This window comes from Glycine soja, chromosome 5, assembly GCF_004193775.1.
Source record: "Glycine soja cultivar W05 chromosome 5, ASM419377v2, whole genome shotgun sequence".
Lineage (NCBI taxonomy): Eukaryota > Viridiplantae > Streptophyta > Magnoliopsida > Fabales > Fabaceae > Glycine > Glycine soja.
In genome coordinates this window covers 6,641,027-6,655,741 of record NC_041006.1, presented here as the reverse complement: position 1 = coordinate 6,655,741, position 14,715 = coordinate 6,641,027, and the positions used below count along the sequence as shown (strand labels likewise).

The window sequence follows — 14,715 nt, the reverse complement described above, 5'->3', positions numbered from 1 at the left end:
TGATGATGAGTAAAAATCATTGTTTACAAATTATATTGAAAAAAGTAACTGACATGATGGTTTGTCTTATTATTATATTATTAAAAGTCATGGATGCAATTCTTATTATTTATTTTTTATTTCATTTAATTCTTTTGTCACAAAAATATTATATAAGTGTCAAGTAACACTTGTTACATTATTGACTTTAAATACCATGAAAGTACTAAAATTATTAATTTTAGAAAATAGAACAACTAAATGTTGATTTAAAAATACGGATCAGAATCAAGATTAGAAATTGCAGAGAAACAAAATTGCACTTTAACTTAATAGTATTTCTTTAACAACTTCAAATAAACGCACAGTCTCACACTTACCTCCTTCCTTTTTCTTTTCCTCTCTCTCTCTTCCCTTCTCATCAGCGGTTCTTATACACCGTATATCACTTCACAACTGTTTTATGTTCATATTCGGTTCTTCACTTTTGGACATATTAAAAATGCACTATTGTATTTTGGTTCCAAGTGGATGAAAATAGAAAATAAACTTTTAAACTAAATAAAGTATAAGAGGTGTGGATTCTACTAAAAAAAATACAAATTTCTTCTCGATATTATTTCCATCTTCTCTTCCAAAGACACTCTACAACTTTTGATGAGGTAATTTGCTAGGAGAAAGAAAGAAAGGTGAGCAACTGAATTCTGCAGCTCTCGGAACTACACTAGTTTTCCTTGTCTTACGGGTCTCCTTTTATTCGCTCATGATTCATTATGTTTATTTCTTTGAATTTTTCCTTGGCTTGCGTATGCCACTTTATATTAAATTAAATTAATTTGGCCCCCCTTAAATTTATTCTTTTACCATATATATATATATATATATATATATATATATATATATATATATATATATATATATATATATATATATATATTGTTGTAAGTATAATTAAGTTGTGTTTACTTATTGGGGTCCCCTCTTATCTGTCTTAACTCCTTGAGAGGTTGGTGTAGTAGCTTTTTGGAGGGTTGACATGGAGGAACGGTACGAGCCATTGAAGGAGCTTGGAGCTGGGAATTTTGGTGTGGCAAGGTTGGCCAAAGACAAAAAAACTGGAGAGCTTGTTGCGGTCAAATACATAGAGAGGGGCAAAAAGGTAAATTTATAGGCCAAATTGTTTCAGTGGCTTGTGTCAAATTCAATTGACTACTACTGACTAATGCTGTTGTTGGTTCACATATTTTCTTTGCATTGATTGTTCTGTTTTTGAGCGATCTGAATTTGGAAACTGAGCAGTCTTGTCTGCATATTTATGATATGATAAGAAGATAGATACCTCTGGGCCATGTTTTTTTTTCTTGTTTTCTTTCAGCTTGTGTACTTTCAAAATCTTAAATTCAATGTTCAATGTGAAATCAAAGTAGAATAGCAATGGTTGGATTTTGGAAACTGTTATGCAGAGGTGGTGTTTTTCCTGGTGATGATATTTTCCCTCCTCCTTATATTTCTCATCTAGTCAACTCTTTTAATGTATGCTGTATTCCATTAGTTGGTTGTTTCCATAAGTCTTGTTCAGTATAATCTCAAAGAAAATTCTCGAAACATTATGCTGCAACACGTCCAGTCTTCAATTTGTGTTCCCTGCGAACAACTAGAACACCCATTTTTTTTTTAATTTCAAGTAAAAACAAAAGAATTGAATGCTATAGTTCCTCATAATGATTTTTGCCTTTCTTATTGAAATTTGGCTGTCCTTTGAATCTGGACAACATTTTGTACCTAAAGCTGATGAATGATGAATCTGCGATGTTCATAAAATATAGAATGTATTTTTGTTGTTCTCTCTTCTCTCTATCAAGCTTAAGTAGCTTATATCAGCATTCTCAACAAGAAGCTTATTATCAGAACTTAAAGGGCTAGCACAGGTGCTCTTTTGAAATTGTTTTGTCCAAAATCTTTCTGATCTGTTTTTCTTCTTTGTGAGCTATGTTTGTGGTATCAGATTGATGAGAATGTTCAGAGGGAGATAATTAACCACCGATCTTTAAGGCATCCAAATATAATCAGGTTCAAAGAGGTAAGAACTTGTTTTTCTTTCTCAAACTGCTCCTTACTAGATTTGAAGAGGAATTGGGCATTTTGAGTTAGGCACATGGTTATTTGCTTTATTTTTGTCATATAGCTCTTATGTTAAACTCTGCTTCGAACTTGTCTTGTAAAAAAAATTGATGGTGTAATTTGTAAATCCGTTTCCAATAAGTTGTTATTGTTGACATAATGTGCATAAAGTTAAGTGGTGTGTTGCATTATTACTAAATGTAATGAGGACTTAATCATTTGCGGTGAGACAGTTACTGCTAATATAATTCACAAAAATTTATGTGACATACATAATATTTTCTGGCATTATTTCAGCAAATCTTGCAAGCCAAGATCACCAATTTGAAAATATCTGCAAAAATCATTCTGGCCAGTACCTTCAAGAGAAACTAACAAAAAGTCAGCAACCAAACCTTATCTCTTTAAACTTTACTTGTACCTTTAGAAAGGAACAAAAATGCTCAATTAGTATAATTCCCTTCTTTTAATGCTGTGATTTGTTTATCTATCCTTTTGCAAGGGCTAGGATCAAATTTTACTCCTGTTAGTCAGGCTCAAGCATGATAATGATTTGTACTATTCAGATTCAGAGCTTTTAGAAGTTACATTTGCATACCACAAAATGCTGAATGGGATATCTTTTCTGCAGGTGTTACTGACCCCTACACATTTAGCTATTGTCTTGGAGTATGCTTCAGGTGGTGAACTTTTTGAGAGGATATGTACTGCTGGTCGATTTAGCGAAGATGAGGTTGTAGAATCTATAGTGTGATTGATTTATTCTTTTTCCTTTCAAATAATCTGTATACAGAAGTAAGGTATGCATATTGATATTTACCAAGTGAATGAATTCCCTATATTGCAGGCAAGATATTTCTTCCAGCAGCTAATATCTGGGGTTAGCTACTGTCATTCAATGGTATGCACTCAGAATTCATTGTGTTCTTCATTACAAGCTCATGTCTTAAATCATGTTATGCTTCCTATTTCAGGAAATTTGTCATAGAGATCTAAAATTGGAAAACACTCTCTTGGACGGAAATCCATCTCCCCGGCTTAAAATTTGTGACTTTGGTTACTCCAAGGTTAATAACATTCACCTAAATGAGCCTTTTTGGAGATATATCATATACCTTACATTGTATCCAGTCCTCACATATGTTTCTTATAATTTTTGTTGACTTCCTATTTAATTCAACATTCAATTGCAGTCTGCTTTACTGCACTCTCAACCTAAATCAACAGTTGGAACTCCTGCATACATTGCTCCAGAGGTTCTGTCACGAAAGGAGTATGATGGAAAGGTATCGAGAGTTTCTCTTATTTCCTTGAGGGCCATGAATATCATGTCAAACCTCAATCTATGGCAATTGGCAGCCATGGTTTGACAATTGAAACTCATTCCCACTTCCATCTAAGAGTTCATCATATGATCCCAAGTGCTCAATTTCTCATGCAAATTGGCTCTTTCTTAGATTTCAGATGTTTGGTCCTGTGGTGTGACTCTTTATGTCATGTTAGTTGGTGCATACCCATTTGAAGATCCAGAAGATCCTAGAAATTTCAGAAAGACTATTGGGGTGAGCTCCTGTTAGTTGTTTAACTTCAAAGTTCCTTTATGATTAATCTTCTGTAGAAGGAAACTTAAACTCTGATTCTCTGGTTGGTAGAGAATAATAGGTGTTCAGTACTCCATACCCGACTATGTTCGAGTTTCTTCTGACTGTAGGAATCTTCTCTCTCGCATCTTTGTTGCTGATCCTGCCAAGGTATGTATCTTTAATTCTTCAAAAGCATACATGCGCTATAGTCAAACAACATGTTCCATTAGAATTACAAAATTTCATGGTAATGAACCTTAGATATACACTTATCTCACATTAAATGGAAATAATATGGATTTGTTTCAAAGCAACTCACCTTGATTTAGTTCTTGTATAATGAGAATCTCCCCATTTTTCATACTATTTCTGATCCTTGTTGAAGAGGATCACCATCCCGGAGATAAAACAGTATCCTTGGTTTCTGAAGAATATGCCTAAAGAGATCATTGAAGCCGAAAGAAAAGGATTCGAGGAAACAACGAAAGATCAACCAAGCCAGAAGGTGGAAGAAATCATGAGGATCATACAAGAGGCAAGGATACCAGGACAAGGATCCAAAGCAGGAGAAGTTGGACAAGTTGGCACTGGATCATTAGATATTGAGGATGATGAGGAAATTGATGTTAGTGGTGACTATGAACAAGTGTGATCGAGAACTTGATTAGTTGATATGGCTAGATTGTCTATAAGACATAGTCAGCATTGTTAGCATTTTATCAGTGTACAACACTGGTGTTCTAAAGATACTTATTATACCAGGCTTGAAATAGGATTTTGTGTTTATTTACATGAATAATATTTAGAAAAGGCTGCTATTAGGTATCAGTTTCAGTAAATCATTGGTTTTGTTCCTAGTTTACTAGCAGTTCAAAATTTAAATACTTTCTATAAAAAGAGTATTTGATATTTTCACAAAAATACTTTTTGAGAATATTTGTTAAATCATTCTTACACTTCATTTTATTATTATTTAGGTTAAATATGGTTTTAGTCGTGTAAATATCTAAAAGTGTGTTTAGTCTAGAAGAATTCGTCTCTTTTTGCCGTTTTGGAAATGTGTCAAGCGTGATTCCTTTTTTTTTTTTTAAAAAAAAAAAATTTAAAAGAGAGATTAAAAGAAGACTTTCTTTTAAAGACAAGGCTACACTTGATGCATTTTAAAAAAGGAAACGATAAAATATTTTTTTATATATATTCATAGGAATTTAAAACAGATTTAATTCTTACTTTTTTAATTATATATATATATATATATATATATATATATATATATATATATATATATATATATATATATAAAGAGTAAAAAATAGTTAAAATTTCTTTTATTCTCATAGAAAAAGTTTAAAGCTAAAAAATAAAATTGAAGTGTGGAAATAAATTTTTCGGATAAAATATATATTTTTCCCAATAAAATCAATCATCTGTTGGTACTAATTTTTATGCAAAGAACTAATAAGAGTTGAATTTAGCATAGGAGATTAATTTAGCACAGCATAGTAAACTAATATTTGAATATATGTTGAAAGAGTTTCCTACATTAATGTGAAGAAAATAAAAACATAAATCCTTAAGAATATAAATTTAAGATTAACTCAATTTTACAAAATTGATTTATGAGATGAAGTTTATCTTTTTATTTATATTTTTTAATATGTTTGTCTCCTATTTATATTTGAGATAAGATTTAAATTTTTTCAATATATTTTCTCATGTCCAACATTATTAGGCTTATTGTGTAATAATTTATCCTCCAAATATTTAATCCATTCTATATCTAAAAATCATATTTGAGATGACGAGTTAAACTGAAATAAGTTTATATCAATTGATTTAGGTGTTTCTGAAATGAATGAATATGAATTTAATTGAAATAATTAATTCTTATAAGTTTTTTAATATTATCATTCAATTATAAAATGATCCTTATGTTTACTGTAATAAAATCTTTAAGTTAACAATATATTAAAATTAAATCCAACAAATATATAGAGAGATTATTTGGTTATATGCCTATTCACGGAATACTCGACTTCACTTTCTGTATTTAAGGAAAAGCCACTTAATATAACTTCAGATTTTCATTTTTTTTCTTCTTCTTAAGTTTAGGAATTTGTACCTCAAAAAAAAAAGTTTAGGAATTTGTACCTCAAAAAAAAAAGTTTAGGAATTTGGACATTGAACCTTATAGTGGTATACACGTATAGTAAACCTTCCATGCTGTTTTTCTTAATAATTAGATGGAATTTTCTTAAGGAGGCAATGACTTTTGCGGAATGCTGACATATTTTAGGAAAAAATTAAAAAAACGAAGAATTGAACCCGACGTGAATCGAACACGCAACCTTCTGATCTGGAGTCAGACGCGCTACCATTGCGCCACGGATCCTATTTTGTTCAGGAATGCAGTGTTTATCATAATCAAATTTTTAGTAAACTGCACAAGCATCTTGGAATACACATAATCGCATCACAATTCAATCAAAACGTTTCAATTTTTTTAACACTCGTAGATCAATACGATCTGAATCCATCTTGTCAAACGTTCTGAACAACTTGTTAATTAGGGTTAGGAATACGAATGAATTAATTAGACATGAACTCATTATTTTAGTCATGATTTTTTTTTTTTACAAGCAGAGAATCAAGCACATTATTCGTTGTTGTGTGCTTATAATGTCAAACAATACTCATGACTAAGAATGAGTATTATTATATTAATTATAAGAAATAATTCACCAAGGTTTTAAACACATAAAAGAATCAACATATTATTTATGTATTGTGAAAAAAAATATCAATGATAGTTATTTTATGTTTTATATTTCTTCAATGAAGCATGACTAAATACTCCAAATTTTATGCGTGTTCAAAAATTACATTATTTCTCCAAATTTATGACACTCGTAGAATACTACAATGTACAAGTCAATATCTAATTATAATGAAACACGATAACATCACATCAAATTTATAGATGTGTCACTTTCTCATTTCTCATTTCTTGCCTAATCTATCTTTTATGCATCAATAACTTTTCTTTTAGACCTTTCCCTACTTTGCCTAGCTAACTTCTTCCTTATCCTCTCTACATGCTCTTTTTTGTTCAAAATTTTAAAATTTATGTTACTGAAAGTGAAACTTTTTTCTTTTAATAATTATCTTTTGATCATTTATTAGTAAAAGTCACAATTTCTAATAGGTGGTGAGCTGATTTTAGTTGAATAATGTGTACAAGTTGTAAATTTCTGAAATACCTGAGTTTGATTTATAAAAATAAAAAATAATGTGGAGGTCAAATTTTTTCATCCTTTCTAGCATAAATATAATAATATTTATGATAATTATTATAAAATCCAATTAATTAATTTATCAATATTAAAGAAATTGGTTGACTTGGTAGTGAGTACTAATTTTGTCATAAATCAATATATATATATTTTAAAATACACCTGTAAATAAAACTTACAAACATTAATAGGTAATATTTGTCTTTCTTTCATGTTATTTTAGAGTTGACTTTAATTAAATATATAAATATTTTAGATTGAATCTTATAATAAAGACTAAGTCACACTTTTAATTTAGACTTCATAATAAGTACTACCATATGAGTACTAGCTATACTTCCTCCATTTATTTATTTATTTTAAAAAATGGTTTTTTTATTAATTCATTTAGAAATTTAAAACAATATTAATTATCATCTTTCTAATTATATCATTATTTTCACCTAGTATTTAAATATTTAATACATTTATGATAAATGAAAGAAACTGAAAAAAATATTATAACGATGATATTGATTATATTTATTAATTTATGTATTATCCTTTTAAGTAATCAAATTAAAGACATAAAAGTAGTATTATGTTATTAAATTATTATTACAATATTGTAAAATATTCTATAGTCATTTTATCACTACGCAATATTGAAAATTTAGAACACATTATGAATTGATCATGTTACAAAATATAGGAAAATATATTTTTAATTTTATATATTTATTATTTTCCATTTTTTAATTGCTATAATACAAAAAATAACGTATAAAAAATAATAATAGGAAGATATTAAATTAATATAACCATAACATAGTTTTTTATTATTTACGTAAATTAAATAATATCCTTATTCGATTTCTTGAAAATTATAATTTAATTTTATTAGTTTATAACGTCATTATGTTATGAATCAATCATTTTCCAAAATAAAGATGACTTAGCAACACATTTCTCAACACCCTCCTCCCTACCACTCTTGTTAATTAGAATGTGTAAAAATTAAAAAATTAAAAAAAAAAGAATATATTCAACAAAGTGTGTTAGAGAGTGTATGATGTAATATATTTTTCTTTCCGAAATATAGTTAAATTTTTGGAAACCTACGGTTTTCTTTTTTGTAGTATTTTTCTTCTAAAGAAAATCCCTGTTAGAGGTTTGGACAGTACATGCCAATATTTCTATTAGAGTTTTAATTCAGCACGTAACGTTACTAGAGACTAGTCTCCATCTCCTATTTAACTCATCTCATTCTCTTCCATTTCGGTGGTCGTGATCTGAAACCCCAAGTTACAAAGTAAAATTCTTTGCAATCATACCAAGTTGGTAGTGATATTTAATTCAATTTCAAGTAATATCTCGATTTCAGAATAAAAAAAATATAATTAAAGAATTTTTTTTATTAAAATTAATGAAAAAAAATCTTTAATAAAAATTAATTATCAACAAAATGTCAAAAAATAAAAAAAATTCTTTGAAATCATTATTACCAATTTACCATCACTCTCACTGACACACACGTTCGCATTCCTAGCTACTTTCATTTGCATTACGACAGAGGGCACTGTGCCATCCACTTGGTCAAATGCCACACTTATATTACTATATTTTCATGTTCACTTACCATTTTCTAAGTACTGTTCTTAATTCTTCCCATTGATCTTCCTCTGGGTGTTCCTCGTTTCCTGCGGTTTCATCTACGCCTTCTTTTTGCTCACAGCTCCTGTGGTTTCGGAGTCAGAGTTGTTGCCACTGGTAGAAGACAGTGGAGGTACGTATTGCAGAGGGGTTGAAAATTTGGAGCTTTGGGGGTGATGTTGTGAAGTGGGCTTCTGACTTTAAACTCAACACTTCGAAAGAGTGCTGCAACGTAACACGTGTACCGCCAACGATGATGGGCCGTGTTTGTGCGACACGTGGGTGTTCTGTGGCAACCGTTACAAGTGCGGATCTAAGTTTGGTGAGGACAGAAAGTTACTTCAACATAAATTAAATTTAATCAATTAAAAAAATGGTACGTCATCGTTAATGCCAATACTTTTTTAAATGAAATAAAAAAAAGATAATAAAATTTAGTAGACAATTTGTGAAAGTGATTATAAAAATAAAATAATAACATGTGAATATAGTTATGAATGAATAAAATAAATATAAAAATATGTATATCAAAATATCCTATTCTCTTTTATATATAATTATAGGTATAACCTAAATGAATAGAATAATTTTGTAGCCCAAGATTTGATGTAATTATTTAATATATGAGATAAAATGGTTGTTATGTGTCAATTTAGTGTACACAACTTGTGTTGACAATTTATACACACAAATTTAATTTCTTGCTTAAGTGAAAAGATGAAATGTTTGGAGTTGCTTAGTTCGGGATAAGTCATGGTGATTTAAATCCTTTTTTTGTGTTCAAGAGTTTGAATTCTGAAATATTGACCAGACATTACCGTTCAAAAAACTTGTGCTTTCTAGTGTTTGAGATGTATGACATGCTTGGTTTCATGTCTGGAAAGTGATTTTTTATGTTTCGGATGTGTTTTTTTGGACTTATTGTTGATAAAATAAGTTTTATGCAAAATGCACTTATAAAATGAACTTACGATAGAGCCTCGTAGAGATGACTGATAAAATGATTAATCAACTAAAATTGTAAAAGAATAATTTTTAAACCAAAAACTAGGAACAGCAAATTAATGTCATGATATTATCACAAACATAGACTAAGTTAGAAAACTTGGGCTAACACCTATCACATGTTTTTCTTAACACACCCTCATCTTGAACAGTCTAAATGTTTTGCCACAACATGTAAATTCAAACAAACAACTAATGTGGTTATAGAATATTGTTTATTGTGAGCAGTAACTGCTAAAGTGTATTAAACTTAATTACTATGCGGGAAAGACTTCATTTTTAGTCTGGACTACTGTTCTAGTTTTTTCTTTTCTTTTTGTTTTTGTAAGCATAAAATTAACCTGAGCTTCGAAGTCACTGTATTAAAAACTCAATTATTTCAGTGTTGGCTGAAGAAACAAAAGGGCAGCTTAGCCCCTGAACAGATAGACGCAGAAGGAGAAACAGTTAGTTGGACTTCTGGTCTCATCTTTGGAAAAGGAGAGGTAAGGGAGGTTTGGTGTATTTACACACCAATAGAGGTGCATATGATTTATTTTTAAAATTAATGTTTCTAATTGCTACACATTGAGTAATGGGAAGAATCTAACTAGAAAAGCAACTTTGGCATTACCCTGTGTCATGTGATTAATTGGAATTCATATTGGGCAGATTACCAATGTTGTGAAATTGTCTTCTCTTTCTGTTGACAGTTATATTTTACTAATTTCTTTATGGCATGCATTTCATTACCAATTTAGGATGTGCTATCTTATTTTTCAATATCATTTGCAATTAATCTCTTCAGGGAATTGTTGGGCAGGAAACTGAATTTGGAACTCTTCGTGTAAAAGTAAGTGCCCAGCTTTGACACAGTACCAATAACTTATTGTGCATGTCAGGTTTGGAATTGATATATCTGAAGGTGCACATGGTGACATGGATACACTTCAATTGAAGAAAGAGTTACTAAAAAAACTAGAAAATTTGCCAATGGGCTGGTCAGGTTGAAATCTGCATCTGGGTCTGAGCTTCCATGAATATTTGTGGCAATTGTCTTTGCCAATATATTAAACAATTCAATGACTACCGAGTATTTTTGGTTTCTGTGAAGTGCTTAACCAAGAACTACTCTTGGATTAATGTGCAATGTACCAAATATTAATAGGTGACTGAAGCCCTTAAAGAAAAAAGTACTACCATTGGATCAATGTTGATGGTGTGAAGTTAACATGGATTTTAGCTCTTAAAAGAGGTGACAATATTACGAGTCTCACATCGAATTTACATGTGTAATACTTAAGCTATTAGGCTCTCTTACCTGTGAACCAGTCTTTTGAATTGGACTCTTCTCCTGCTTACATATCAAAAACCTTTAGTTTCTTTTCAGTTTTTAGTTTCATATCGTAAATGTTAGAAATCATACTATTGACTACGCACTTTCACTATGTATTTGTAGATATTATTCTTATTCTTATTGTTGTTGTATCTAAAGACTCGTATAGATTTGATGTTAAAGGACTTTAATGAATTTCTATTGATGTCATGTGCATGTTTTAGAGTTCGATGATAGCAAATGAATCCTCATATTTTCAGGCTGCTTTTGGTCCCCTTTTGCATTGATTCAAGGGACGTTGGAAGCCCAAGGAGGTGAAGGATCCATATTCAAGAAAATTCCAATTGAAGATTGCCCAACTATAAGAAGGGGTCCAGTGGCTTGGGTTGGTTCTGGCCCAGAATTCTTTATAAGCCTTGCCAACCATTGGTAGTGGAGAACTGTCTTTGGTTCTGTTCTTCCAGAAGATATGCACATAGCTGATAAAATTTCTATACTCCCCACAAAATCTGATGTTTGGAAAAATGTCAACGTGACCATTTTGAAAAACCTCGTTCCTTTGATGCTGCGGAGAATCGAGAAAGGCCATGAAAATTTTAATAGCAAAGCAGATCCAGCTTGAAACAATTGTTTTGTTTCAAGGTTTTATAGGTATATTGTTCTGCTTTAACCAAAGACAACGATTTTTCTGTTTCCCACTTATACTAATTTACTCACTGTAACTTGTGGGAAAGGATTCACAGAAAGGGAATACAGAAGTCACTTCCAACCAAAGTCAAAATGCAAATAACCTATATTCTACTTCTAATTTATTCTACACATAGTTGAGTTCTCAATATAAAACTTATTTAGTGTTAAATATATTAATATTACTGTTAATTGCAACGCTTTGATTGGAAGTACTCTAGCAGAAACACTCAATTGTGAAGACTTTTGATGCCTTTGTTTTCAAAAACATGATTATTATTGGCTTGATTTTGTTTAATTTTGGCTCCAAAGTCAAGGCTGTGTCTTTATATAATTCAATGTTTAGAACGCTTGTTTGGCAAATTGTTGCTCATGTAAGGTTGATGATTGAGTCTAAAACAGCTAAATAGGGTATTACTAATTAGTGATCCGTAAAACACTATTTTTTTTGTTTTTTGGAAATAACTAATTGTAATCTGAACACTGTAGTGATGGACCTAAGACTATTTATTATTCATGGTTTTGCGGGATTGTCCACTAAGTCACTAACTACATTGGGTCCAAACAAATCTCTTTATGGGGAGATACAAATTGGAGGAATAAACAAAAGTTTAATGAGTATTTAATTAGGCCTTCTCAACCATGGGCGGTCGTTCTTCACCATCTTAAGTGTGACAACAAGCCCAATTAGATGTTAGGATGGAATAGGATCCAACACCTTTGACCTTGCAATATCTAAGGTGGTCTCTTCCTCCACCTTGTTGGGATCATTTGAAGGACAAAAATGCAGGAGCTCCGAAGATAACTTCAGTGTTGTCTTTCTGTTAAAATTGCAAGTAATAAAAGTTTATACTTAAAATCAACATAGATTATTAAAATAAAATTCTAATTTTAATTGAAAAACAATATTAAAAACACCTGTCGAATTGTATTTAAATGTTGTCTATGCCTTAATTCTTGAAGCTTGTAAGGTGAATTTCAAAATTGTGGGTAGTGCGGGGTTATAAGAGCATCGGTGGCCAATGTAAAAAAATAAAAATAAAAATACTTGCCTTAAAAAATGTAAAAATAAAACTTTAAACAGATCTCATATTTATGCATGAACATATATGTAATTAGGATGACTAATATCTGGACGTAACTTTAAAAGCAACGCTTAAAGTCTTCAATGCACAACATACTTCTAAGTTCTAACCCTAGAACACTTCCCAAATTATGGAATGTGTATTGTTTTACCCGTGTTTAGAATAATGACTCTGCGCTATTTATAGGGATCCAACATTAAGTGAGAATTAAAATAACTTTTAAGATTTTTTTTACTTAAAATAAAAACTATATCTTGATTTTTTTAATATATGTGGCATTTTTGTCATGAGGTACTTTTTGTTTTATAAAAACTAAGAACACATGTTTTTTTTTTGTTGATGGACATAAAACTTAAACATAAGATACTTTATCTTTAGACCAATCCTAATCATATTCTATCCATCGTATAAATTGGTCCCTTCTTTTCTGTATCTAGATAAACCCTTATAACATAACAACATATCTCTTATCATTAGATAAAGTGATCAAACTTCAATCTAAAGATGTGGGTGAGAAAAAATAGGAGACGCGGGTAAGAAAAATTAGGGTAGGATTGCTTTAACTTGATCTTGAAATTTAAAATCAAGTCTAATATTTCTCACACTTGATGATATATACAATACTAATAAATTTATGCCTACACCCAAGAAGTTAATCACATGAATCATGACACTAAGTTCTCTAAAATTGATTTTACCTTCCTTGTATCACAATGTAATTACCCTTAGTTAGTAAAACACAACAATTTTAGCTGAATGAACATGTTCAATATTTATTTTGAGTCTAAATTACATGTTTTCTCAACCAAAATGTATACATCAAAATGAGAAGACAAGCAAATAACTAAAGTTTCACTACATTCAAAAGAAATGAACTTTACATAACTAAATCAAGTCCCATGCACATTACATGATCCTTGAACAATTTTGTTGGCATGCCTTTTGTCAACAAATCCACAATCATTAATTTAGTGTTAATATGTTCAACGATGGTTTTATTTTCTTTGACACATTCCCTCATGCCTAAATTTTTTATGTTGACATACTTGCTTCAACTTTCACTTTTATTATTATTAGCAAAAAAATAACAAATAGCTAAATTATCATAATATATCTTCACTTGTTTAGAAATGAACAATCCTATGATTAGCAACTAACTATTGTTTTGCATTTATCCCGGATATTGCTTTGGTAGCCATCATGAAGATGTATCCAAATTCAAATTACAAGAGTAAATTTAAGATCGAGCATCCAACAACTTCCAAATTGTCAGATCTTTGATGCATAAGCTTGTAATCTTTGGTTCCTTATAGATACCTTAACACTTTCTTTGCAGTTTCCTAATGTTTCATCCCTAGATTGCTTTGATATCTCGTGAGCATTCAGACCACATAGGCATTGTTAGATGCCTTGGAAAAATCTAAACATACATAAGGCTTGCCCACAACGGAAGAATACACAATGTTTCTTATTTGTTTCAAGCTCTTTTTCAGGACATTGATTCAAATTAAATCTATCACCGTTCATAATAGGTGTCACACTTAGTGAACAAGTTTTCATCCAAAACCTTTCTAGAACTTTATTAATGTAAGCATTTTGAGATAAGCTGAGAATTCCTTAAGATTTATTTTTGTGGATCTAAATGCCAATGACATATATGATGCTGATGTGTTGCATTTTCATTCTTATTTAGCATACTCATTCATGTATGTTTTAATTTATTTAGTGTCAAGTAGGACTAGGACTATTCTTATTTGCCTTATTTTCATAATTTAACGGAATCTCTCGAGAAATTCAAATGGCTATAACTTTTCACTCGGGGATCCGATTCACGTGCACCGTGATACAGTTTTTGTGTGCTTTTAGATTTTTGGTAGGTGTTGAACTTGGTGGGTTAGCCTTGAAACTTAAAGGATGGGGGATTGAAGTGATTTGAGTCAAAATAAAAGCAATTGAGTGCCTTGTAGAGCTTTGATCCAAAAGAATAACTACTACCTTGAAAATGTGAAGAAAAC

At 30.4% G+C, this 14,715-nt stretch overlaps 1 protein-coding gene and 1 non-coding gene across 4 annotated transcripts; one reads left to right on the top strand and one right to left on the bottom strand.

Annotated features, from left to right (window-relative positions):
• Positions 1-459: 459 nt before the first annotated feature.
• LOC114412228 (serine/threonine-protein kinase SAPK3-like) lies at positions 460-4,540 on the top strand. Of its 3 annotated transcripts, none has more exons than XM_028376043.1 (10): positions 460-668; positions 999-1,138; positions 1,985-2,059; positions 2,732-2,833; positions 2,948-3,001; positions 3,075-3,167; positions 3,294-3,386; positions 3,558-3,662; positions 3,753-3,851; positions 4,069-4,540. In XM_028376043.1, exons 2-10 carry the CDS (start codon positions 1,016-1,018, stop codon positions 4,333-4,335), a joined length of 1,011 nt encoding a protein of 336 aa, XP_028231844.1. In that variant the 5' UTR covers positions 460-668; positions 999-1,015; the 3' UTR covers positions 4,336-4,540. The 3 variants fall into 3 exon arrangements, with proteins under 3 accessions (XP_028231844.1, XP_028231846.1, XP_028231843.1); XM_028376045.1 differs by having other exon boundaries at positions 461-668; positions 996-1,138; XM_028376042.1 differs by lacking the exon at positions 460-668 and having other exon boundaries at positions 937-1,138.
• Positions 4,541-6,003: 1,463 nt separating this feature from the next.
• Positions 6,004-6,075, bottom strand: TRNAW-CCA. Its single transcript has one exon. It is a non-coding gene; the product is annotated as a tRNA-Trp (tRNA).
• Between the last annotated feature and the right edge of the window lie 8,640 nt (positions 6,076-14,715).

Excerpts from the sequence above, each read along its gene's own strand:
- LOC114412228 (XM_028376043.1), top strand. The coding sequence starts at position 1,016 with ATGGAGGAACGGTACGAGCCATTGAAGGAGCTTGGAGCTGGGAATTTT. Across the intron at positions 1,139-1,984 it reads ACATAGAGAGGGGCAAAAAG|ATTGATGAGAATGTTCAGAG; the intron begins GTAAATTTATAG and ends TTGTGGTATCAG. Across the intron at positions 3,168-3,293 it reads GTGACTTTGGTTACTCCAAG|TCTGCTTTACTGCACTCTCA; the intron begins GTTAATAACATT and ends ATTCAATTGCAG.